Source organism: Lactuca sativa, chromosome 9 (genome assembly GCF_002870075.4).
Source record: "Lactuca sativa cultivar Salinas chromosome 9, Lsat_Salinas_v11, whole genome shotgun sequence".
Classification (NCBI taxonomy): Eukaryota; Viridiplantae; Streptophyta; class Magnoliopsida; order Asterales; family Asteraceae; genus Lactuca; species Lactuca sativa.
This window is the reverse complement of record NC_056631.2, coordinates 193,543,967-193,570,844: the sequence shown is the minus strand read 5'-3', so window position 1 is coordinate 193,570,844 and position 26,878 is coordinate 193,543,967. Positions and strand designations below refer to the sequence as shown.

At 34.8% G+C, this 26,878-nt stretch overlaps 1 protein-coding gene across 1 annotated transcript; it reads left to right on the top strand.

Annotated features, from left to right (window-relative positions):
- Positions 1-7,442, top strand: LOC111904965 (protein argonaute 16). Its single transcript, XM_023900653.3, has 23 exons — positions 1-199; positions 941-1,167; positions 1,259-1,464; positions 1,547-1,744; positions 1,819-1,955; positions 2,043-2,140; positions 2,240-2,337; positions 2,399-2,570; positions 2,655-2,771; positions 2,865-2,972; positions 3,063-3,125; positions 3,234-3,347; positions 3,433-3,598; positions 3,687-3,799; positions 3,890-4,021; positions 4,593-4,723; positions 5,348-5,413; positions 5,495-5,558; positions 5,916-6,027; positions 6,134-6,207; positions 6,290-6,384; positions 6,717-6,748; positions 7,036-7,442. The coding sequence occupies exons 2-23, from the start codon at positions 961-963 to the stop codon at positions 7,191-7,193; spliced, it is 2,661 nt and encodes an 886-aa protein (XP_023756421.1). The 5' UTR covers positions 1-199; positions 941-960; the 3' UTR covers positions 7,194-7,442.
- Positions 7,443-26,878: the final 19,436 nt, after the last annotated feature.

The following is a 26,878-nucleotide window of genomic DNA, read 5'->3' as shown; positions in this document are numbered from 1 at the left end:
TTTTCATGAAAAATGGTTTACAAAATTACTGCAACTGTTGGGACGTAGTCGCTGCACCATTACCATCAACACTACTGATTTGACTCGCTACAAGAAGCGGGAGAGAGAATCAAACACCGAGTGCATCGCTGTTTCTTCTCCATTCTTCTCTAAAACCCTAAACATTTCAACAAAACCCCAATTTCGTCATCGTCAAAAGGTAAAATTCACAATCTTCTTTTTCAGTTTTACCTTTTTGACCTCTCTCCATACAATCTCTCGTAATGTTTGTGACTGTTATACCTATACTTTTAAAATCCACCTGAATGCTTGATAATGTTCGGAATCCGTGGTGCTGCCGCTGCCGCTGATGTTCTATGTTCTAATTTGTTATTTTAACCCTTTGCCTCTTTTTAGTAATAAGTATACCCAAAATTTGACGAGGATCACTAAATTTTGCTTGAAATACGTATGATTGTTAGTTTTTACTGTCTTGTGTGTTTTTAGATGATTTTTTATGCTGATTTTGGGTCTCTGATCCATTTTCACGGGCTGCATTGTAGAAATTTTGATAACTTATGGGTATTTGAGTTTTTCTTTTCGTAATACACTTGTTCTTAAGTTTGCATTGTACGATATGACTGAATTTTGATAGTTCAAGCTCCTGATTCATTTACTAGGTCATGAAACAATGATTAGTTGTGCTCCTTCCATCCCCTAACTAACTTAGTGTTTGACTTTTAGGGCAATGTGTTGCTTTTTAAGTTTGAGAATGACCATAGTTTGTATTTGACTTCTAATGTCTAATCTGTTTGATTGTGAACTCATTATATTCTCCAATAACATTCAAAAGAATCAGCTTTTGTTCCTATTTGTTATTAGGAGGTAAAAGTAAAATCATTATGCCATCTTATTAGTTATTGTTTCTCAAATTCTTTTACCATATGTTCAAATCCCTAAGGAGTTTTGTGGATGTGAAAGATGGAGAAAGTAAACAGTGAAGATGATATTGGTTCTCCACAACAAGATGACACACAACCTGAAGACAAAACAGAGCAACCAAATCATCATACACGTTCTATAATCAATAGGCCTGGATTTGGAAGTGGTGGAAGACACATTCCATTGCTTGTTAATCACTTCAAAGTTTCTATCAAGAATCCAGATGAGATATTCTACCACTATAGTGTATGGTATTATGGGATTAAATCTTTAAGCATATTCTTTTATAGTCTTAAAAAGTCAAACATATAGCTCATATAATCTCATATTGTTGCAGGTTTCGATCACTTCTGAAGATGATAGAGCAATTGAGAACAAAGTTTTAGGGAGAAAAATTCTTGACAAGCTTTACCAAACATACTCATCTGAACTTTCTGGTAAAAAATTCGCCTATGATGGAGAAAAGAGTCTTTACACTGTTGGCCCTCTCCCACAAAATCAATCAGAATTCATGGTTGTATTAGAAAATTCGTTTGCAAAACGGTTTGTTACTTTCTCAACCTTATCATTAATTCTATCTCTTTTTACATTTTGGAGATTTTAAATAAAGTTATTCTTTTTGTAGTGGAACCCCTTCTGATGATGAAACTGGTAAAAGGTCAAAACTGTCTTTTCAAGAGAAGACTTTCAAAGTAGAGATTAAGTATGCTGCTAAAATACCATTAAATTCGGTCAATCTTGCCCTTCAAGGAGCAGAGCCAGAAAAACTTCAAGATTCTTTAAGGGTTCTTGATATTATCTTGAGACAACAAGCAGCTCAAAGGTATCTGCTTTATGTGATATTATTTTTGGGTTTTCTTTTCTTCTAGTTTAATATAAAGTCAATGTTGGATACAGGGGATGCCTTTTGGTCAAACAGTCATTCTTTCATGATGACTCAAGAAACATCACTGATATTGGAGGGGGTGTCACTGGATGCTGTGGGTTTCATTCTAGTTTTCATCCAACACATGGTGGTTTGTCACTAAATATGGGTATGTATGACCATTGAATTTACTAATATACCCCTATTGGATCTCACTCACTTGTTAGTTTAATTGCTCATACATTTGTCTATTCAGATGTATCAACTACATTGATTCTTACTCCTGGACCTGTGATTGATTTTCTAAAATCCAACCAAAATGCACGCGATTTTCGCTCTATTGACTGGGTTAAGGTAAATAAAGTTACACCTACACACTTACACTTACACACACACACACCGTTTTCTTTATATCTTTTTTAATTTCACACACCATTTTCTCACACTTAACAGGCCAAGAAAATGCTTAAAAACTTGAGAATAAAAACAAGTCACAACAATATGGAATTCAAGATCACTGGGATGAGTGAAAAACCTTGTAATCAATTACTGTAAGTTATAGTATAAGTGTATCCCCCCCTCCCCTCTTCCATGCTGACATGGCGATAACAGGTTTCCTTTGAGAGTGAAAAAAGATGATGGGACATATGATGATGACAAGACAATAAATATTACAGTGTTGGATTATTTTACCAAACACCGTAAAATTGAAATTACTTACTCTGCATATATACCTTGCATTGATGTTGGGAAACCAAAGAAGCCTAACTATTTGCCTTTGGAGGTTGAATCTTTATCTTTTTATTTTTTTTATTATTATATTTTCCATGTTTTTTTAATGTTATTACCATTTTGCCATTGTCCCCAGCTTTGTTCTCTTGTTTCACTTCAACGGTATACAAAGGCATTATCTACACTACAAAGAGCATCTTTAGTTGAAAAATCAAGACAAAAGCCTCCTGAAAAAATGCGAGTTATAACCGATGTAAAGTTATATTTTACCATAACACCCTTTTGATCCTACTTATCTTTTGTGTCCTTTATCGTAAATTTATCCTTTGTTTTAACTTATAACCAGGCTATGAAAAAGTATAATTACGATGACGACCCTTTACTCGCTTCGTGTGGAATCACTATTGAGAAACAACTTGCTCAAGTTGAGGGTCGTGTTCTTGATGCACCAAAGGTTTGTGTGATAGGATTAGGGGTATTTCTGTAATTTCATATATTCATCATGATATTTTTCTCATTTACTTTTTTTTTTTTGAAATTACAGTTGAAGGTTGGTAATGGAGAAGACATTTCTCCTCGTAATGGGCGATGGAACTTTAACAACAAGGTATCTTTTCATTCTCTTGTCCCCGTTTTACTTTCAACTTATATCTCAATTATCTTTTTTTCTGCTTTATATATTTGAATTCTTTTTTTTTTTTTTTTAAAATTGCAGAAGCTTTTTACTCCCATTAACATTGAGAAATGGGTAGTTGTTAATTTTTCTGCCAGGTGTGATGCAAGTTATCTTTCGCGAGAGCTCATAAATTGTGGAAGAAATAAAGGAATCGTAAGTCAAAGTCAAAGTCAAAGATATGTTTACTTTTGTTTTCTTTACTTTGACTTTGACTTTGACTTTGATTTTTGATTATCAGATTATTGATCGCCCATTTTCACTAATGGAAGAAGACCCACAAAATCGAAAATTTGGCCCTGTAATACGTGTGGAAAAAATGTTTGACCAAATTTTAGCAAAACTCCCTGGTGCCCCTCAATTTCTCCTTTGCATATTGCCAGAAAGAAAAAATTCTGACTTATATGGTATAAAATATAAATTCTATTTTATCTATATTGCTATAATGGGTGAATAAATGTAAAGTATATATTGTGTTTTTTTTAATGTGTGAAGGTCCTTGGAAGAAAAAATGTTTAAGTGATTATGGAGTAGTCACACAGTGCATGTGTCCAGTCAAAATCACTGACCAATATCTCACAAATGTGCTTTTGAAAATTAATTCCAAGGTATTTAATGTAAATCTTTAAACTTTTTTACATCTTTCAATTATTTTTAAAACTTAAATTAACTTTTTTTTTTGTTTTTTATATTTTAAGCTTGGTGGGATCAATTCTTTATTAGCAATTGAAGGTTGCATTCCCCTCATAAATGACACTCCAACAATGATAATGGGGATGGATGTTTCTCACGGGTCGCCGGGTCGATCCGATATCCCTTCAATTGCTGCGGTACTGTTTTAACTTTTTTATAACTTTGACTAAATTACAAAAATGGTCCCTGAGTTTTGCTGGTTTTCGCAATTTTGGTCCCAAAATGTTTTGCCTTGCATTTTTAGTCCTTATTTCAGGTTTTTTATAAGAGAACCAAAATTTGCAAGCCTCAGCTAGCTATTATACATACCTTCATGGTCTATTTTTGTAACTTTGAGTAAATTCCAAAAGTGGTCCCTAAGATTAGCTGATTTTTGCAAATTTGGTCCCAAATGTAGACTTGCATTTTTAGTCCTTATTTCAGGTTTTTTATAAGAGAACCAAAATTTGCAAGCCTCATCTATATGTTCATGGTCTATTTTTGTAACTTTGAGTAAATTACAAAAGTGGTCCCTAAGGTTAGCTGTTTTTTGCAATTTTGGTCCCAAAATGTATTGTTTTGCAGTTTTGGTCGTTATTTGAGGTTTTTGTAAGAGAACCAAAAGTTGCAAAAGTTGGCTATATGTTCATGCTCTATTTTTTTTTTTCTGGGGTGAATATTTATTATTATTATTATTATTATTATTATTATTATTATTTTAAATTATAGGTTGTTGGATCAAGGTCATGGCCATTGATATCAAGATATAAAGCATCTGTTAGGGCTCAATCATCAAAGATGGAAATGATTGAAGGTTTGTTTAAACCACAAGCAGATGGTACAGATGATGGCATAATGAGGTAGTAAATCCTTTATTTTAATGAATTTTATCCATTTTCTTTAAAAAAGTTTTATCAAAGAGTAAATTACATTTTTTGTCCTTGAATTGTTAACTCTATAATCTAACTACCTGTGTGCTAGTTTTTTAAATGACCATTTTGCCCTTGGACCATCCGGACCAGACCTGATAAAAAGCATACATCATAGGGGGCAATTTTGTAGTTCTCTTTATTTTTTAATTTAGGTTAAAAATGTACATATGATTTTTTTTTTTTAATTTATAATATTTTTAGTCTATTGTAAATTGAATATGTCGATATATTAACTTTAAATTACTAATATATATTAATAACTTTATATTTGAACAACATACAATATATATTAATATAAATTCCAAGGGTAAAATGGCCATTTATAAAAAAAATTAACAGACGGGTAGTTGGATTTAGTGATTTAGGGACTAAAATTGTTATGAAACATAGAATAAGGACCAAAATTGCAATAAAAAACTTTTCTAGACCAAAATTGCAAAAATCAGATATACACAGGGACCAAAAATGTATTTTACTCTTGATCAAATTATTTGTTAATTTTTTTTTTGTTCCTGATGTTTTTTGTATTGACATATTATTTGTCTTACACAGTGAACTACTTTTGGAATTTTATCAAACAAGCAATCAAAGGAAACCAACTCAAATTATAGTATTCAGGTATTATTTGCCTTTTTAGTTTCTTATTTTTATAAAAATATGCCACTTGTTTTTTATTTAATTTAATGTTTTTTTTTTCAGGGATGGTGTGAGCGAATCACAGTTCAGTCAAGTTCTAAATTTTGAGTTGGATCAAATGATCAAGGTATGTTTAATAACCTTAAAATTTTAATATTTTTATTTTTTAGATTAAATTACAAAAATGGCCCCTAAATATTTCAGTTTTGGTCATCATATGGGTTTTTCCAATGTTTTTGTCCATGTTTCAAGTAAAATTATGACGATATTACCCTTTTTGGATTTTTTAAAATTATTTGTACATACAAAATTATTAATAAAAGAAATGTAAAAAGTAGATAAAAGTGGGACCAAAATCGTTATGAAATATCGAATAATAACCAAAAAAGGTCAACTAATGACTAAATTTGCAAAAAATAGCAACACTTAGGGACCATTTTTGTAAATTATATGATTTTTAATGATTTGATTGTAAAATACACAGGCTTACCAGTATCTTGGTGAAGTCGATGTTCCTAAATTCACAGTAATTATAGCTCAAAAGAATCACCACACAAAGCTCTTCCAAGCTAATGCCCCTGAAAATGTCCCTTCTGGTTTGTTTTCTTTATTATTTTTTTTTTATTTTTAAATTTTTTAAACTATTTAATTCTATTTAAAAAAAAAAAAAAAAAAAAAAACTCAAATTATGCATCTTATTAGGTACCGTGGTAGACAGTAAAATTGTGCATCCAAGAAACTATGATTTTTACATGTGTGCTCAATCAGGAATGATTGTAAGTTCCTAAATTTTTTTTTCTTATTTATTTAATTATATTATTATTATTTTATTCAATGAAATATTAAATAATTTTACAGGGCACTTCGCGACCTGCTCACTATCATGTCTTGCTTGATGAAATCGGTTTCTCTCCTGATCACCTCCAAAATCTAATCCTTTCCTTATCATATGTGTAAGTATATATAAAATTTACTTTTATTATAAATTATAAAAGTTTTATTTTTGTATTTTTTCAGGACTATAAAACTTAAAAAACCAAAAAAATAAATCGAAAAATGCTTCGTTTTGCAACAAATCACTAAACTAAACATTATATTGACCTGTTATATCGGGTAAGGATATACTAAAAGAAAGAAAAAAAGTATTTGAAAATGATAAGGGTATATCAGTCTTTTTAAAGGTTAAAAAAAATCAAAAAATGTTTTGATTTACGTAACTTAGTCATGATTATATTTTAATCACAATAAAATGACAAAAAATAAAACTTTTAAAATTGTGTCACAGGTATCAAAGAAGTAGCTCTGCAACTTCAATCGGTATACCATCTTCATCTTTGCATTTAGCCTAATTTTCTCAATTATTTAGATTTAGTTACATTTTTGGTCCCTAAGTATAGCTAAAATTTCAACTTTGGTCCTTGTTCAAGATAAAATGAGATTGCAAAAATCAACTATTATACATAGGGACCAAAAATAGTCATTTTACTAAGAACATAGTCCAAAAACATTATACAAAACCTTAAATAAGGACCAAAATTACAAAAACCAAATATACTTAGGGACTAAAAATGTAAATCTACTAAATTACTTAACCTATTTTGTAGTGGCTCCGGTTTCTTACGCTCATCTTGCTGCCCAACAAGTCGGGCAGTTTATAAAGTTCGATGATATGGCGGAAAGTATTAGTTCAGTAGGAAGTATACCAGTGCCCGAGCTGCCCAAGTTGCATGAGGATGTTCAAGGGTCCATGTTCTTTTGTTAACGTGTTACATTTTTATTGGTAATTGTAAATTTATAAGGTGCATAGTGTTAATTAATGTAGGCTCTTTTTGGGTTATTATTATTTTTTTGGTGAATTAGAGGCCACGTCACTATTTTGTGGTTTTATTGTAGGGTATAGTCAATTAGTCATGTGGGTACTTTGAAGATAGTCCCATAACTTGAGCCTTAATGTAGTATGGAGTATGGACCTTTTGGTATTGATTAAAGTGCCCTTGTGCCTTTGCTTGTTTTTGGTTGCTTACATTTAATTTTTTCAAAGTTTTGATTTATATTGTGATCGACATGTATTAAACTATGATAGATGTTAATAGAATAAAATTTGTAAACTTGCTATTAGGTCAGATTATTGTAATTAATATGATTATATTAGTAAATATGAGAATGATAAATATTTTATTTAAAAACTTGTTAGTCTAACTAGTTTTTTTTAAGCTTATATGTTACTTTTTGGTTTGTCAAATGACAATTTAAAAAATCAGAAAATAAATTCTATGATGGTGTGATAGACATAACCTAAATTGATCAAGTTTTGTTAGATATCTGGATAGCCAATTAGTGAATCAGATAGTAAATGACAATAGATTCAATTTTCATAAATAATTAATCGGTTCCCTAATAATTATCATAAGAAAAGACACAAGCTATATCAATTATCGAGAACCTTATAAATAAATAATAGGTGCCATTACCATATAATTGTTGTCATAATATGGGCCCTATGAGCTCAGTTCATTTATTTTTGGTTCATTTCGGTTGAATCCAATTTCTAATCAAATTTGATGAACATCAAAATAAATTGTTTGTATATGTATTAGTTTTTTTTGAGCTATATCGAATATAAATGGATTCCAATATAGTTTGATGGATATAGCAATTCTAGTTATTTTTTATTCAATCTGGTTTGATTCCACTTTTCCAAGAGCATTTAAGCTAAAATAAGTTCATTTTGTTAAGGAAAACATTTTTCATTGTAAACCATTTTCCTCGTACAAATCAACACTTAGTCCATAACATAGGAACCGAAAAAAGTCAACAACGAATTTAAGGTTCTATATCAAAAATGTTTTAATATAATATTGGAGTTGACAAATGGGAAGCTATAGATAAAACATGAAGATATAGAATATGGAGTTTGTTTGAAGGTCAAATGGGAAGATATAGATAAAACTTAAAGATGTAGAAGATTTCCGATTCGTATAAGATTGCTATAATGGTTTATTATCAATATATATGTTATGCTGATTATCTTTAGATGTATTTTTGTGAGAATAGGCTAGTAGATTCTTTGTGAAAAATTATTAGTATCTAACAGAGATATGTTTCAGATTAATCTTTGGTATCTAGAAACTGTCTTTTATCAAAGTAATTATGGTGTTATCTTTTTATTGTGATTGCATATTTTGGGACTAAAAAGTGGTATCAGAGCGTTTTTTAGGATTAACTAAACTGACCTATGAATCTTGTAATCGTCATGTCTTCTTTGGATTCCTTTCAATCAAACTCTGAAAACAAGTTGCTTTGTTAGATGAAAACAACTTCACAATGGGGCTTAACAAGTCTCTCGTGGTGCGGGAAACAATAGACTACAACATATCAAAGCTAATCACCGACGAGTCTTATCTTCCTATGTAGGGATATTATTGGATCCATAATCGGTCCGAAATTGGAAACCCAAAACCCTTTAGAACCAGAAATTAGACTGGTATATAGGAACCGATTTTCGTTCAGTTTCGAATATGAAACCGGGTAAAAAATGTAGTTTTTTTTAGCCTTGTAACAACTGATAAATTTTTCTATAAAAAAGAAATATACCACTTATAGAATGGAAGTAATTCAAAGATAAGTAGAGGGGTTATGTTAACGAGTTAAGAAATAAGAGGGGCCAAACATATAATTTTCTTAAAAGTAGACCAAAGAAAATAATCACACATATTCAATATGATGTCCCATCGTTTTACAAGGAATCGATGGCAACAGGAGGACAAAACAAATCAATGATGAGAGCAGAAGAGAAAAAATCGTTGATGGTAGGGAAAAGAAAAATCGGTCTAATGTTGATGTTGTGGGTATAGACGATCATCATGTGGAATAGAAAAAAAAACTTTTAGATATCGGGTTTCAGTTCTATTACCCGATTTATCCCAATCCCATTTTAAGTTACCGGTTCTGGTTCTAATACCCAATTTACCTGGTACCCGATGGACCTAAACCTAAAAACTGAAAAATGCTAGTAATAAAACTCGATACCCATCCTTGTTATACATACTTCGATTCTAACCAGTTTCGATTCCATGTCGGGTTTCCAGTTACAAAACGCATCCTATCCCATAAGTCATCTCTAAAGCAAGAGTGCCACTTAGAAGGGTCAGAACTCCAATAACCTAATGGACTGAAGATGACAGATGAAATGTCAATCTTAACTTTACAACTAGAGCTTTAATCTACAATCTTTTACCCTATGATGAGTACCATATAGTTGCAATTTGAAAAAAGAGATGTTGAATACTTTAAAAGTCTTACGATAGTTATGATGAGGTTAAGGTTAATAAAGGAAACATCTTTAAGAACATTTATGAATACCTCTTTGCTTACAAGAGTGACTCGTTAACATATAAGTTTAACTTATGTTAAAGTTTCTTGATTCACTTAATGAAAATAGGGAACATCATGTTGATGTTCTAAAAATAGTGAAAATAGCAAAACTTTGGAACTACAAAGCATGCTTGTAAACTTAAGAAACCATGAATTGATAAAAGTACAAGTATGTGAAAATATTAGGGACATGAAAGAAGGAAAAAAGCTACACTCAAGTGCCATGCTATTAAGAAATAAAGAGCTTGTTAAGGACTCTATTTGTGAAAATACTAGGGACATGAAAGAAGGACAAAAGGTACACACAAAGCTTTCAATATCTTATCTCTCAAAATTCTCTCAAGAACTCTAGAAATTTCAAATCTCAAAATCACTCTCAAACTTTAAATAGTGGTCGAATCCAATGCCCATGTTCAACATCCAACATTTAAAGGAGAAGTCATCATCATGAATTCTCACACGAATAACTTTTGGGCTACGTTTGATTCTACAAACTACTCTAAGTTTCCCAAAGATCTTTAAGTGATGGTGGAGGTTGTCATATCTTCCCCATTGGCCTATGATCTTTATGTAGTAAAGAAATTCCTATGAACCTTGTTTAAGCTGCTTACTCTTCTGCAAATACAAGGAAAAGAGTGATTCATTTTTTTTTTCACTTCGCTTCTAGTTAGAATTTCTCTTTGACGAAGAAGGGTTCCATTGAAAATCTTCATTTACAAGTTGCAGATCAGTACCAGACTCCTTTTTTTGAGGAATTGATCAAAATGTTTAATGAGATGGGTCATGAACCCTATTAAAAAATCTGCCCGTTCTGAAGAAATCATTTAATTTTAGTGAGTTAGATTATGTTGTTCCGTTTTATCCTTCGAGGACTATTGGTTTAGATAAAGGATAGAACTATTTCTTTCTGGTCACCTATGGGATTTACTCTGGATCACCGATGGAATATGCTTCGCCTATCTAGGCTCACAATCGCTTAAGTTGCTACTGCCATTAATTGGGCTCATAATCACTTAAGTTGTTATTGTCATCACCTCTCCTTTTGAGTATTTAGGCTCACAATTATTTAAGTTTCTATTGCCACTAGGCTCATAATCGCTTAAGTGTCAATTGCTATTAACTCACCCTTGGCCTTCAACATAAAGCTGGTCCACCCGTATATTGGCCTTCTGTAGGAAGCAAAAATGCCTCAGCCTCCCCAATAGGTCATATAACAGATAACATTACAAGCAATGGCCTAATAAGTCTACCAGTCTTATAGAAAATCATAGCCTAATAACATACTACAACCTAACCACATCCAAATAACTTCAGTACAATGATACTATACTATACTACTCTACTAGCTCTTATATCCTAATCATACATTGATATATATATATATATATATATATATATATATATATATATATATATATATATATATATATATATAGTGAGATAAGTTACATGGACAATCACTCCACCAATTAACAACTATCTGGGCAATCCAACTGGAGAGTAACGCGTCTATCAAGTATTAACCTATAGTACTATAACTTATTAATATCTATGGCAATTTGGTAGAAGTTAATTCTAGATATACTTTCATGGCTATCAAATAAGGATCAGCCATGTAAGACAGTTGGGAGGCAAGACCATTTTCGCATATATCTTTTTTGAGATCCAACAACTAAGCCAACGTTCCCATTCTAGACACCTCTCCCGTAAGTAGACCAATCAGAATATTTAACTAGAATTAATGACTAATCTAGTATTTATAGGTTCCTAATAACAACTATAAACATAATTATAAGTTACCCTAAAAGCCTAGTAAGCGTAGCATAACTTACAAATATTTCTAGAGAAAACCCAAAAAGTTGCGGGCTGAACCTCAATATCGAGTACTTCTCCCCGCCCAACTCTCTTCTTCCCCATAGCCTTGCTAGAATGAATTCCTCAGAATCCCGAAAAGTCTCAGAAATCGAGCCATAGAAAGAATAAATAGAGGATTTGGTGTGAGGAATAATGAGGGATTTGAAGCCTATTTATAGATTTCTAGGGAGGCCCATCGTGCCTACCTGCCACGCGCTACGTGCTCTTGGTAGGTGGGAGGGGTGGCTCTTGGGTGTGACACGTGACAGCCTTTGGTTGGTGTGTGTCGCCCTAGCCGGGTAAAATCATGAATCTTCAAAAAATTCATATTTTTTGCATAGGAGCTCCATTTTCAATGTTATTTATATCTACACGTAGTTGTCGATGATTACTAAAACTTTCATTTAGACTTCGTCAGCTAATTATCATCCTATTTTAAATTTAAAAATCTATGAAGATTACACTGCAAAAGTCCGTGTAAATTTCATAAGTTATTCATACGGACTCTGTTCTCGATGTTCTTTATATCGACAGATTGGTATTTACGATTTCTTCAGCTCTCGTTTACATTGTTTATGCTAACAATCAACTGATCTTAATTTCGATTTTAGTGTCGCGTACTGTCGTACCGAAACTTCAAAAAATCATAACGTCCTCATACGAAGTCAGATTTAGACGTTCTTTATATGCACGCTCTCGATTTTATGATTAATAAGACTTTAGTTTATATTACTTAAGCTAATAAGAAACCTACCTCCAATTAACATTTTACGATACGCTTTGTCGTTTAGGGTGGAACGCGAAACTTCAAAGAATCATAACTTCTTCATACAAAGTCAGATTTAAGCGTTATTTATATCTACAAAATTCGTATTGATTGTCTTCTACATGTTTATGATGATTACTTTGGCTAAAAATTAATATATTTGTACTTCAACTTTATAAACAAATGTTTATATTTATTTCCATTATAAAGGGAAAACAAGGTGTTACAACTCTCCCCACTTACATAGATTTCGTCCCTGAAATCCTAGTTCTAGAGCAAATAGATGTCATCTTAAGTTATTGAGATCAAATCGTGATCTATTTGATGTTGCCTCATTGATATTTTCCGTAAAACTTCCTTTTCTACCTTATACGTACCCCCATACTCTTTGCGAACTCTTCCAAAACTAGGAACTCATCAATCTAGACTTTCAGAACTTATACTTTACATTTGATGATCACCTTCAGACGTAAAATGTCGATTCGTTCCTTTGACTAGGAACACCATTGATTTATTATAAAGCGATCAACTAGGGAAGTTTATCTGCAACATCCTAACAAAATCTATTTTCTGGAACATGCCTCTAAAAGGCTTATGGTATATCCCTTAAAACACATGAATCTAGATTGAAAGTGGTTTCTTTACCTAGTTCAGGTGTTCCAACATCCTAAAACTTAATCAAAGTTACTGTATTGGGTTTACTAGTTCGAAAACTTTGGAACCAATACTCTTGTACCGGTGATGAACTCATTAGAAGGCTTACTTGTCTTCCAACCTAGTAGATTATAATGAAAATTAGGTCACCAATAGCCTTATCTCAAGGCTCTAATTATCTTATTTGTATCAATATATAACTACCGCATGATCAATTCATTCATATGCCTGCTCGTGATGTGTTGCGATACTATTCAACTTCTGGGATTACGAAGCCAGATTGCTCTTGTCATCACACCCCTCGGGCCTGAAGACTCACAATTAACCCCTAGATGGTCTTGAAGACTAATAACCATTATCCGACTATCCTAAAATAATCCAATCATCCTCCTTCATCGATGTCTATTAATCACAACATGTCTCTGCCACTTAAACTTTTGAGGCTACAACTGATCTGAGGTCCTTAATCTACATGGTACCGATGCTAAAGTCTAATTTTTGTCTTATTTTCAACCTATGAATGTTAAAATTCGGTCCTAATTTTATACTAACTCTTACACTTATTGACAAAAAGGATAACTAAACCAAACATTAAACTAACCTTGAAACCCTATGATAATAATGGTGCATATGCAATTGCACTCTACGATTTATCTAACGTGACCCTTAGCTAAACGAATGTATCTATAAAATTTACATTAGTCACGTGTTATCCTTTTGTGTTCTGAATCGCCAACTGAAACCTTGCATCCTAAAAGCTTGAAAACTTCCTGACGCTATCCTACCATCTTACTACAATTCTAAATCTTAGAGGAAATCCTTAGATCTTTTCTTTGCAAGTCAGTCTTTTATTGACATTTGATGAGGCGTCTCTAACAACTACTACTTCTTACATAAGTTTTAACAATGAGTCACTCCTAAAATTTAACTCTTTCCAATTTACGCTAGGGACTCATAGTTAATCTCAACTACTACCAATAACATCATGACCGTCTGGTCAAACCTGAATTATCAACTTGGTCCTCCAGCTTTATCACGTATATTGTTTATACATTTGCAACCCTTGGACGCCTCTCTAAATGGGTATAGTATATCCCAAATGATCTCCTTCAAGGAGTCTCTTATTTTACATGTACTGTCATTAGATGATGATCTGAAATGGTCGTACGATGAAAACAGTCTCTCATTTGACATTGATTCTACTACTAAAATTCCTTGGCACAGGATAACTGAATCCCTATTATGGTTTGAATCAACTCTCTAAGTCTAGTATATATATTGAGTACTCGAAACTCTCTATGGAAAACTATGCTGCCTATTGAGTACTCGAAACTCTCTATGGAAAACTATGCTACCTATTGAAAACTATGAAGACTTTCTACATCAAAGAGGTATGTATTCTATCTTGTTATATTGATAGTTTTGTATGCTAGATTAGGATAATACGTTGGATGTTCATATTTGCATGTATAATAGATAAAACATAGATCCAATGTATTTAGGGTTGCATGTACACTTAGGAGTGTTAGAATGCTCAAAACCCAACACTTCAAACCCTAGCACTCAACTTGAGGAGGAAACTCCTGTTGAGCCAATTAACAAGTCTGTACCTCTAAGGCGTTCCACAAGGGTTAGGAATGCACATGAGCATTACTGTGGATTCCATATTACTGCGGAAGGTGATACACTTATCAGTGATGAGACACTGATAAGTCTGGATGAACCTAACAGTTACGCGGAAGCCATGACAGGCCCCGAGTCAGCCAAGTGGAAAGAGGCAATGAATAGCGAGATACAGTCCATGTATGACAATCAAGTTTAGAACTTGGTTGAGAATGTACCAGGTCGTAAGACTGTAGGGTGCAAATGGATCTTCAAGAAGAAGACCAACATGGATGGTAAGGTACACACTTATAAGGCACGACTGGTTACAAAGGGTTTCTGTGGCATCCCCATTTTCACGGCCAGAAAAGACCGATTTGTTTATGCTTTGTTTTATAAAATCAGAGTAATCTTTTAAAGAAAACGGTTGCGGAATTTGTTCCCAAAACAAGAGATGATAATAACTTATCAAAACATTTCTCAAAGAGAATGTATTTTCATTTAATAATAAAACGTCGGGATGTCATGTTCCGATACAAACATATAAGCATAAACAGAACTTACATTCAATTACACTAATGATTTATATCTCCTTTAAATCTCTCTGTGAAATATGTCTTCGTATTGATACCTATGATACAAAGAAAATTGAGTGGGTCAGGCTTGGGAGCCTGGTGAGCATATAGGGTTTTCCTCCCACAATATTATATCATATATTTATAAATATAGAACATTCAAACTTGTACAATTTCACCATATAAAGGCAACTCTTATCCCACCCCATCGATCCTCACAACGACACGATCTAAACTCTCGTATCTAAAATTTACCTCTTTACCTGATCCCTATTCACGGATCTAAAACTATCCTCTTCACCCGATCCATACTCACGGATCTAAAACTAACCTTTTAACCTGATCCATACTCACGGATCTAAAACTAACCTTTTCCCCTGATCCATACTCACGGATCTAAAACTACCTAATCCATACTCACGGATCTAAAACTAACCTCCTGATCTGATCCATACTCCCGGATCAATAATTGTACCCATTCCGTACTCCCGGAATAGGGGCAATTAACTATACCTTAATCCTGATTTGATCCATACTCCCGGATCTATAACTGTGCCCAATCCATACTCCCAGACTAGGACAATTAACTTAATCTTAATCCATATCTGATCCATACTCCCGGATCTATAACTGTGCCCAATCCATACTCCCGGACTAGGGACAATTAACTTAGTCTTAATCCATACTCCCGGACTAATAGCAACTTTATCTCTTTACCTGATCCATACTCACGGATCTAAAACTACCCTCTTGGTCTAATCCATACTAACGGATCTAAAACTAACCTCTTGATCTGATCCATACTCACGGATCTCATCTACGCATGTCATACCCAACATATTTGTAGATATACATTACATATACAATTTAACTCATTAAAACCCATATAGTTCATCCATTCCACCAATATCTCAAATAAAAAAACAATATATAAACACATAGCACGTATTTCATAACAAATACTTAATATTTATGTGTTTAGAAGAAAGTAACTACACACTCATTTGATTAGAAGATGATCGGACAACACTACGGCTTGTAGAAGTAGTATTCTTCGTCAGATCTGGAAGATCTTCACAAAAACCGGACTCCTCGCGGGTAGAGCTTTGGCTCGGGAATTGCACTTCTCGGGATCTTCGGTGCCTCGGGACTTGCTTCGGGGCTCGGGAATGATACCGGGGCTTCGAGGTATAAGTTGCACGCAAAACGAGGTAAAAACGCGAGAGGAAAGAAGAATGGAGCAATAGAACTCGGTTGCCCTCAAATTCCTTTTATAGGGGGCTGGAAACCCGAATTACGCTGGGCGTAATGGGGATAAGAACGCTGACTCCCCCCCCCCCCCCCTTCCGGATAATATCGAATTTATATTTAAATTAAATATCGAGAATATTTAATAAACTTCAAAAATTCATATCTTCTTCATACAAACTCCGTTTTCGATGTTCTTTATATCCCCGCGTAGGTGAGACTACGGTCTACAACTTTTCTTTAGACTCCGTCGGCTAATTTTGACTTTATTTTTATTATTTATTTTTAGTAGGCCGGGACAAGAAAACTCCGTTATAAAATCATAACTTCTTCATCCGACGTCCGTTTTCGCCTATCTTTTTATCGTTTTACTAAAATTAATGAGATCTTCGATTCTCAGTTAGATTGTTTCGGCTAAAAACCACTCGGTCTCAAATCGAGTATTCGGGCTGCATACCGCTAAGTCGAAACTTCGAAAAATCAGAACTTCCTCATACGAAGTCAGATTTGGGCGTTCTTTTTATGCACGCTCATGGTTTAACGAACTCTACGACTTTCTTTTAGATCGCTAAGGTTAAATATCACTCTAACGTAAATTCACTTTTTACGTCATTCAGCGTCGTGCCGGTTCCGTCGCGGAACTTCGACGGGTCATAACTTCTTCGTTATAACTCGGATTTTGGCGTTCTTTATATGTACGGAATCCTTGTAACATATATTATAACTTAGTTAAGATTATTACTTGAAAATAATCTTCCATCAAAAAGTCATTTTTGACGCTTAACGTCTCTAATTGACTAGCCCAGATCTACGGGCGTTACAGTTTCTCACAAACTCCGGGAGTTGATTATGATGACACCTTTTCTCCAGTGGCCAAGATTAAGTCTATTAGGGTTCTGTTAGCCATAGCCGCATTTCATGACTATGAAATATGGAAAATGGATGTCAAAACCGCTTTCCTTAATGGAAAGTTGGCTGAGGATGTTTACATGAGTCAGCCAGAGGGTTTTGTCAATACAGAGTACCCTAATAGAGTGTGTAAGCTTGAGAAATCCATTTATGGGTTAAAGCAAGCACCTCACAGATGGAATCTTTGCTTTGATGAGAAAGTCAAGGAATTTGGCTTTTCTAGGAGTGAAGATGAATCTTGTGTATATGTCAAGGCTAGTGGGAGTATAGTTAGCTTTTTGGTATTGTATGTGGATGACATACTACTCATAGGAAATGACATCCCAACTCTGCAGGAAGTTAAGTCCTGGCTTGGGAAGTGTTTCTCTATGAAGGACCTAGGAGAAGCTGCCTATATTCTAGGGATAAGGATCTTGAGAGACCGGAGTAAAAGACTAATTGGACTTAGTCAGAGTACCTACTTGGATAAGGTTCTGAAGAGATTCAGCATGTAGGACTCCAAGAAAGGAGAGTTACCCATCCAGAGTAACGCCAGATTGAGTAAGACATAAAGGCCTAGCACCGAGGCTGAGATAGCAGAAATGAGTCGAATACCTTATGCTTCGGCTGTAGGATCGATCATGTATGCTATGACATGTACTCGACCTGATGTAGCCTTTGCCTTGAGCATGGATAACAGGTATCAGGGTAACCCTAGCAATGCACACTGGACTGCGGTAAAGAATATCCTCAAGTACCTACGGAGGACTAAGGACTGGGTCCTTACCCTCGGTGGGAGTGATGACTTGAGAGTTTTAGGGTATAGTGATGCTAGCTTTCAGACTGATAGGGATAATTTCCGCTCTCAGTCAGGCTGGGTCTTTACCCTAAATGGAGGAGCAATTTCTTGGAAGAGTTCCAAGCAAGAGACAGTGGCTGATTCAACTTGCGAATCAGAGTATATTGCAGCTAGTGAGGCAGCAAAGGAGGCGATATGGCTGAAGAACTTCATTGGAGACCTTGGAGTTGTACCAGCTATTAAAGAGCCAATGGAAATTTTATGTGATAGTGAAAGTGTTGTTGCCTTAGCCAAGGAACCAAGGGATCACGGGAGATCCAGACACATCGACATTCACTTACCTTCAAATATTTTATAGCTTGGATTACGACATCCCTATTCTAAGTTATAAAATAGTTTGTAGGGTCCTAGCCTTAATATTTCATATTGGGTGTTATATTAAGGACTTTAGATCAACTGTCTTGAACATCTACCAAAAGATGTCTGGTTTAAACATCTATAATCTTCCCAAATCTCTTGAAACAAGCTTTCCTAAATGAAGATGATGTCCCATGGAAATCATACTTCTTTCACCTCCTCCAAATTGTTCTCCTAACCCACAATTTCTTGAAAAGTTTAAGGTCACTCAAGCCTTATTGGCAAGGCATGGTCTAGGTGTGATCACATCTTGGAGATGAAGTCACATATTGACAAGCCGGGAGAGTTGGGTGTCAAAGTCTTGAGAAAGATGGTGGCTCAATCACTTTCTAAGTCACATAGTGAGTTACTTTGGGACTCCTATGAAATAGACTATGACAAGACCCTTAATGATCTTATCTATTTGCTAAGATCAACTTCCTAAAACTTTATGGACATTGACAATGGTGACACTGGAAATCCAGAAAAAGCATTCTCTTCCCAAGGAAAGGGATTGACCATAGTCAACTAGGTTGACCAAATGGTAAAGAGAAAGGCTAAGTCTATGATAGTCCCATGTATCATTACCAAAGTGTCCATATGTTCAATTGCCAAAGGAAGGGGCATTGGTTGCGAAGTTGCCAAATTTACCTAAGGATGTTAAAGTCAATAGTTTGATTCTACTTCAGGTAAAGTCCACTATCTAACTCTGCTAAGTTTCTATTCTGAGATTCTTGATACACGATGTGACTGGGTCACATGGTGATGTTTCAAGAATCAAAGAAAAATGAAGAAACTTAAAGAAAGAATATGTTGAATCTGATCGCATAGATGGATTTCTATCGCATAGTTTGAAGATCAGATTCTTGAGCTACTTCTTAGGAGTTATGATATATTGCTTAGGAATAGATAACAACAAAGTTTTCATGTACTTTTTCACTGTAAGGATAGTTTTTCCGCAAAGTTTTAGAATAAAAGGAATAAAATTTTGATTTTATTTATTTTAAAATATCCTTACAATGGCATTTGTGGAAATTTTTGTTGCTTATAGGATTCCAATAAGAGCAAGAGTGGAAATATGAATTTGATTCTTTCATTTGTGGTAGTGTCTAAATTTACCAAAAGGAAAGATTCTCATCACCCAAGGTTCAATTGGACCGAAACTTGGAATCATGCAAGTTGTATAGCATGACGAATGAGAACTTTTGAGCATTGGAAAAAATTAAGACTAACTACTTGTTCACATAAGATGTGTGAGTCAAGTAAGGGACTAAGGGATCGAGTACACATTCTTGTGCACTGGTTAAGTCCACCACAAAAGATCGATAAGATTATTCGTCATAATTTACTAAAGCTCAGTAAATATGGTTATACTTACAAGCTTAAGTGTAACTCTGATATATTGGAAAAGGTTCCAATGTATGGCAGAGCGAATAAGAAGAATCAACTTAGGCAGAAAGATAAAAGTTTCTCAAATCTAAAAAGATGGGAGAGTACTTTAGTATCATGTTATCATTTTAATGATTAAGAGACCTTATCACAATTCATCCTCTAAGTGCATTCTGATAGTTAAGAAGAGGGGTTATGAATTGTTGAAGTGGTTAAATCAAGAAGATGATTCATACTTCGTTCCAAAACAATTCTTAGAGTTATACTCTAAGATTGTAACTTGAGTGACATGTCTTAAAGAAGGTTTAAAACACTTGTCAAATGTAAGAGTAAAAGTTTTCTACTCTTGTACATTTGAAATTGGTAAGTTGTGATGTTTTGGATAGAACAAAGACCAACTTAGGCCAATTTTGTGAAGTGTTTGTCTTGATTAGAATCCACACTATCTCTTGAATAACTGACAAGAAAGTCTTATATGTCAAGAGGACAGTGGGAGTCTTAAAAGTCTTGAAAGTCTCAAGAACTAATCAAGAATAAAACCTGAAGTTCTTCACTAGCACACGACTTGAGGTTCATAACCTATCGTGTTGACATATTCTGTGCCCATTCCAATTAAAGTTGGTTTGCATATGAGTTCTTAGTGTTCTCAATTAGTTGCACAACAACTTGGAAGCAATGGCAGGCCCTTGAGCTGCCAGGTGGAAAGAAATTAAGATTGAGTTCAGTCCATATGAGTTTGGATTTGTCATTATCCTTGTCTTGTGATTATGGTTTTGACAATTCACATGGATAAGAACACATACACCATTAAATCTAAGGGTCATAAGGTTTCTCTCCAATTCATGAAAATGATGGTGAGTAAACACTTCCACCAAGTAGATTTGAAGTAGATAGCAATTGTGATATTTGCACTCTCAAAGTCGTTAGTGGAGCTGTGTGGTTAACCGGCACACTAACATGGACTTGTGAGAAGTGGCAAAAAGGTCTGAACAATTGAGACTATGATTACGACATCCCTTTTCATAGTTCTAAAATTGTTTAGACACACCTATGAGCTATCTAAAAGAGGTGTATGATTTTGATAAAGTTTTATCAAAACAATCTAGTATCAAAAATCTGAACTTTGGTAAGAAAGTCAGCTAATTTATGAGTACATGTCAAAGCTAGTGGGAGCATAAGTGTTATGCTAATAATCATCATGTTAGTGGGAGCATGATAATTATGATAAAGGTTGCAAGTTAGCAATGTTAATTATAGAAAACAAAGGTTTCAATTAGGAAAGAGTTGTTTTGCTATAATTAAGGGAGAGGAAATTATACTTCATCTCAAATCTAAAAGCTTAGATTGAGGTTTTAATCGTATTTAGTCAAGGATATATATATATATATATATATATATATATATATATATATATATATATATATATGAATTTCATGTTGGAATGGCTCAACATAAGGAAATTTTGTGTATATGGGTCCATTATTTGCGTTCTAAAATTCGCTTATGATTACGACATCCCTTTTCATAATCTGAATTATGAGAACTTGGCAAATTGAAATGGAAATATTATAGCAAAAGACTGGTTTAGTCTTTATGTCAGACATCATGAATCGTGTCCCATATGCTTCAGATATAGGATCGATTACATGTGCTATATTTATCCTTTCTAAAATTTTCCTAATGTCTGGGGCATTAAGAAGGGAAAAGGTATATAATTGGATATAACTACAAGGATTAAACAATTGTCGAGGACAATCTAAGGTTTACCAAAGATTGGTTGCTCAAGGACAGTTGGAAGTATAGTGATAATTCTGGAAGGACCATATTGACATAATATGTAAGGAGGCAACTCTTGTTCAGAAGTGATAGTCAAAATGGAATATGGAAATGTTTCAAAGTTAGAAATTATTCAAGCTGTGTAAGATTAGGAAACTTAATGCAAGAAGGATGTTTCCAAGGAGTTGATCTCCTTTGGAATGCTCTGTAATGGTTGTTGTCAAGTCTTTCTGGCTTTGTGCATAATCATTACAAGAGGATCAATGCATATAAGTTTAGAATCTAACAGATTTTAGTAAATGGCATGAATTTGGAATTCTTGCATTTGCAGTAAGGAATTGGGAATGTGAAATGGGAATCATTGGAGTTATGTTCAATTGATCTATTTCACAAAGTAAAGATCATAGACAAACATAGTATGCATACTTGGTGTATAGCATGACTAGTGTTTAGAAAACATATTGTACATGCTTGGAGCATGGGACAATTATTGTTTTAAATTCAAGAATAAAGTTGATAGCTGAAACAGTATACAATGAATAATGTGTAATCATGTGGTGATAAATAAAAGGTGTTTTATTTATGTTCATAGGTTTTGATACCATATTCGATTCAATTATTCTTGTGTTTCATCTTGCATGTTTTGACTTCCAGAATACACTAGGTCATTGTTCTGGATGACTAAGTTATTTAAACCATCCACAGTCGGTCATATGTTGGAAGTAGATATGAATTAAGACTGTCATGGGTTGGCTTGTAGAGGTCTAAGATGTTGGACAAAGGGCTACAACACTCATGAGTGCTCATAAGTTCTGAGTATTGGATTCAACCCGCGCTCATTGGAATCACTTCATGGATTTTATCATGAGTGATCATGAGACGCTAATATCTTATATTCTTCAAACCTAGAGATATGAGTTGTTACTATGAGTTGGTTATACATTGATTTAACGAAAACGCATTGGTAACTTGATGTTATAAAACGTGCATTTGTGTATGATTCAACAAGTAGTAGAACAAGCCATATGAGTCGAAGTTTATCCATTCCTTTTACCTTCGGGATTAAAGTGATATCTGTGGTCCCCTCGATGATTTGATGATGACAAATGGAAGTGCTCGGTCGGGCCATGACTGATTTGATTTGTTCAATTAGTCAGTCGTCATAAATCGGAAATCGGGAAGCAAAAAATGGACAGAGAGAGTGATTATAATCCATGTCTCAGTCCATATGATATCTAGAATGGAGGAATATATGATCCCTTATCTAATGGACAAGTCATCGACAAAGGTCAGAGTTCATCTACAAGGTCAGAGTTCGACATAAGCTTTTGAGAGCTATGATTGCCAGTCGGTTCTTGAAGTCATACGCAATAATAGTTTTAGACTTATCCGAGTGGGAGACTGTTGGATTAATGTCTAAGTCCATAACTATAATTGGTAAGACTTGACCCGATCCGGCATGGTCCATTTGGGTTGCATGGCATCATGCACTTGGATAGACTAAATGAGAGAAATAAGACACTTATGGTTATTAATATATTATAAGTTCTAGTATATTAATAATAAGAATAATAATATTTAATTAGTATTGATCAAGAATTAATTTAGAATTAATTATGTGATCAAAAGAAGACTAATTAAATATATGGGTTGATTGTGCAAATCATCCATAACTTATATAGTGGCCCAAAGCTCCATGGATAATCAAGTTGGGTTAAACCCATAGGATGCTCCATGGATGCTCCATGGAGGTTACATAACCCATGGGTCATGGAAATGAAAGGTCATGACAATTAGGGTTTACATGGTGTAACCCAAATTGTAACACACTATATAAGCATCATATTATTCACCAAAATCAGCCACTAGTGTGTGTGTAATAGAAGGGCTAGCCGATCTTCATGAAGTGTAGAATTCTCTCAAGTTATTCCAAGTGTATTTGGTGTTGTGTGAACCATTTGAGGTGTCACACTTGAGGCACTAGGCACTCAAGCTTCATGAAGACATTCTACATCAAAGAGGTATGTATTCTATCTTGTTATATTCATTGTTTTGTATGCTAGATTAGGATAATACCTTGGATGATCATATTTGTATGTATAATAAAGAAAACATAGATCCAAGGTATTTAGGGTTGCATGTACACTTAGGAGTGTTAGAATGCTCAAAACCCAACAGTTTGGCGGCAGCAAGTGGCGGTGATTAGCTTCCTTCCCATCCCAGAAAGTCCCCGGTTGCTCACAACCATGCAGCAGCGAACACATCAGTTCATCAGCCTCCGACGGTCACTCGAACTGTCCACAATGTCTACGACAGCAACAGTGTGGCGGTGGTGTTCATGGCAAAACAACGGTCATGCAAATATTACTCAGTGTCCCATAGATTCACTCTCAACGTGAAACTCTTCGTCATTCCCGGTTGAAGGAGGAAAAGGAGAAGGGTGGCGGCTTCGTCTGGTCGCTGTCGTCGGCGGAGCAGCAGCAGTGGCACCAGCGTCTTCAACAACAGTGGAGACAACGACACCCGCCAGGTGGTCATCCATCAGCGACAAGAGGTAATCGAATCGATGGCTCTTCGGTTCCAACATAGATGGCGGCGGTTGAAGGTGGAGGAAGGAGGTTGGCGATCAGTGGGGAAAAGATAAGGGTGGCAGCGCCGATGAGGGGAAGACGGCTGAAAGATCATCCCGGCGGCTGCACATAGGGTTAGGGTTAGAGAGAGTCGCGATGGGTTTTATACCCTGATTCCTTTGAACTTTTTCCCATACTAACAAAAACAGTCCCTCCTTGTATTATTTCTTTCAAAACTAATCCATAATTTACCATTTCGACCCCTCCTTCTAAAAACCCTTACAATTCAAGTCCAAATAATACCAAACACCCCTTGACTCATGAAAATATTTACAAATTAAGTCCCACAATCACACTTTAACCCCTAGAGACTCAAATCTTGTCATTTGGCTCCCCGAAACCAACACCCCACTAATTATTATTTAATTTTGAGCTCTAATAATATAAAATAATCATAATAATTACTTCATGGGGTTCCTGATTTATTATTTAATTACTCTTCTTAAAACGGGATGTTACACGGTATGTTTTAAGTATTATTTCCACATGTTTTGGTGGTGTTCCTAGTCAGGGACTAGAGGTAGGTTCGATGAATGGATGATCATCAGTATTACAGTAAGGTTTCTGAAGTACAGACTGATGGGTTTTCAGTTTCAGGGAGTATAGTGGCGAAGTTGGTTTTTGGTTGTTGTTCTAAGAGTTCTAGGTTTGTGTGGTTTTCTCTGGAATTTGGGTCATACAGTTAGGGAGAGAAAGAAAATTTGTGTGGTTGAGCATTTTTCAAGTTATTGGGTTGTTGTAGGCTTCCGAGTGGTCTCTGAACATTTCTTTATAAGATGCCTTGATTTCGAAATGGTTAAAGGGAGTTTATGGAATATGTTGGTCTTGTTTCAGAAATCATAACCGAGACAAATTTCAAGGAAGAAATGTAGTTTAAGCGGGGGAGATGTGTAACATCCTATTTCAAGAAGTTTCTTATTTCGGGATTGTGGACAGTAAATGGATCAAGTAAAGGCCTTGGGCTTCAAGGAAATAGGGTTTAGACCCTATTAGATGTTGATAATATTGGTTATGCAATCCGAGCCCTTGGTTCGTTTTTTGGAGTCAAATGGTACAATAGGAAAAGTAATGTTTAATACTTCTTTCTTGGAATAAGGATTTTGTTCGATATGTTTTAAGTTATAAGTAATTAGATAGGATTGTGCGGCTCTTCAATACCTTTATGTGCATACAAAGAACGCCGAAAACGGAGTTGGAACGAAGAAGTTAGGGTTGTTTGAAGTTAAGTTGGAGAGTCTGGTAGTACACTCGGCGTACCCTAGGAGTACGTTGGGCATAGTAGGCTGAAGAAGTCACGTTTTTAGGGTGTTACATTGGGCGTTACTTTAGGTATGCTAGGCATACCACAACTGTGTAAAAACCTTATTTTCATGGTTTTGAGCCCTATTTAAATTCTCTAACCCCTTGGGGGTCCTTCCTATCATGAGCCTCCACCCTCTTGAGCCTCTAACTCGAAACCCTAGCCTCCTCTCACTTATTTTGAGCTTTGACATCATTTATAAGCATATTTCTCCATTAGAAGGTGGAATCTTGAAGAAAAAGGTGGTGTCAAAGTGTATGGAAGAAGGATTCAAGCATAGATCCAACCAGATTACATCATTTCTGGACCATTGTGAATAAAACGCTTCAAACTTGCTCATTTGTTTCATAGATCCTGTTAATTTTCATATTTGTCACTTTTTGGTCACTTTAGTGCATATAGTTTAGATCTTGAAAGTTTGTGACCTTGTTATGGATAAAGCTAGAAACTTTATCCATCCAAACATTATACTGATTCGGATCTAAAGGCTGGAGACTTGGACTTAAGCGATTAAGTTGAGAAAGATGCATTTTTGGTCCCTTTAAGGATTAAAGACTAGATCTTGGTTGTTTGGACTGTCCTAATGGATACAGTTGGAAACTTTATCCATTATGGAGCTATTAAGAACCATAAAAATGAGATCTTAGTCCTTATATCCCTTCCATGCAAGATTCATGATGTCTTAATGGATTATTAAGTTTAGGGTTTTAGCTTTTGGGCCTTGTCTAGCCATGGAAGGTTATAAAGGTGGAAACTTTATAACTGAGAATGATGTTATGGGTCTAGTGTTGAGTTTGGACAAGATGCATTTAAGGAATAAGTTCTTAATACGAAGTTTTGGATTTAGACGGAGTACGATGCACGTACTGGGTTAGAGTCCCATGGTTTTTCATAAGATGCGACTACGCCAACGTAGTAGCTGAGTACGTAGGGCGTAGTCAGCCAGTTTAACTTTCCTTTGACTTTTTGACTTGCTGACTTTGACCTTTGAACGGGGTTTCACCAAGTTTGGCCTAAGGGTATTTTGGGTATTTTAAGTAGTAGTTTGAGACTAGTTCATTGTTTGTTGTATAGCTGACCTGTAGAGTTGGCTTTGGAGCAACATTCTTTGCTGCTATCTTTCAGACTGTGAGGTAAGGTTCCTCACTATACTCGTGGGTCAAAGGCACCAATGTCGGCCCAATATATTGTGTATC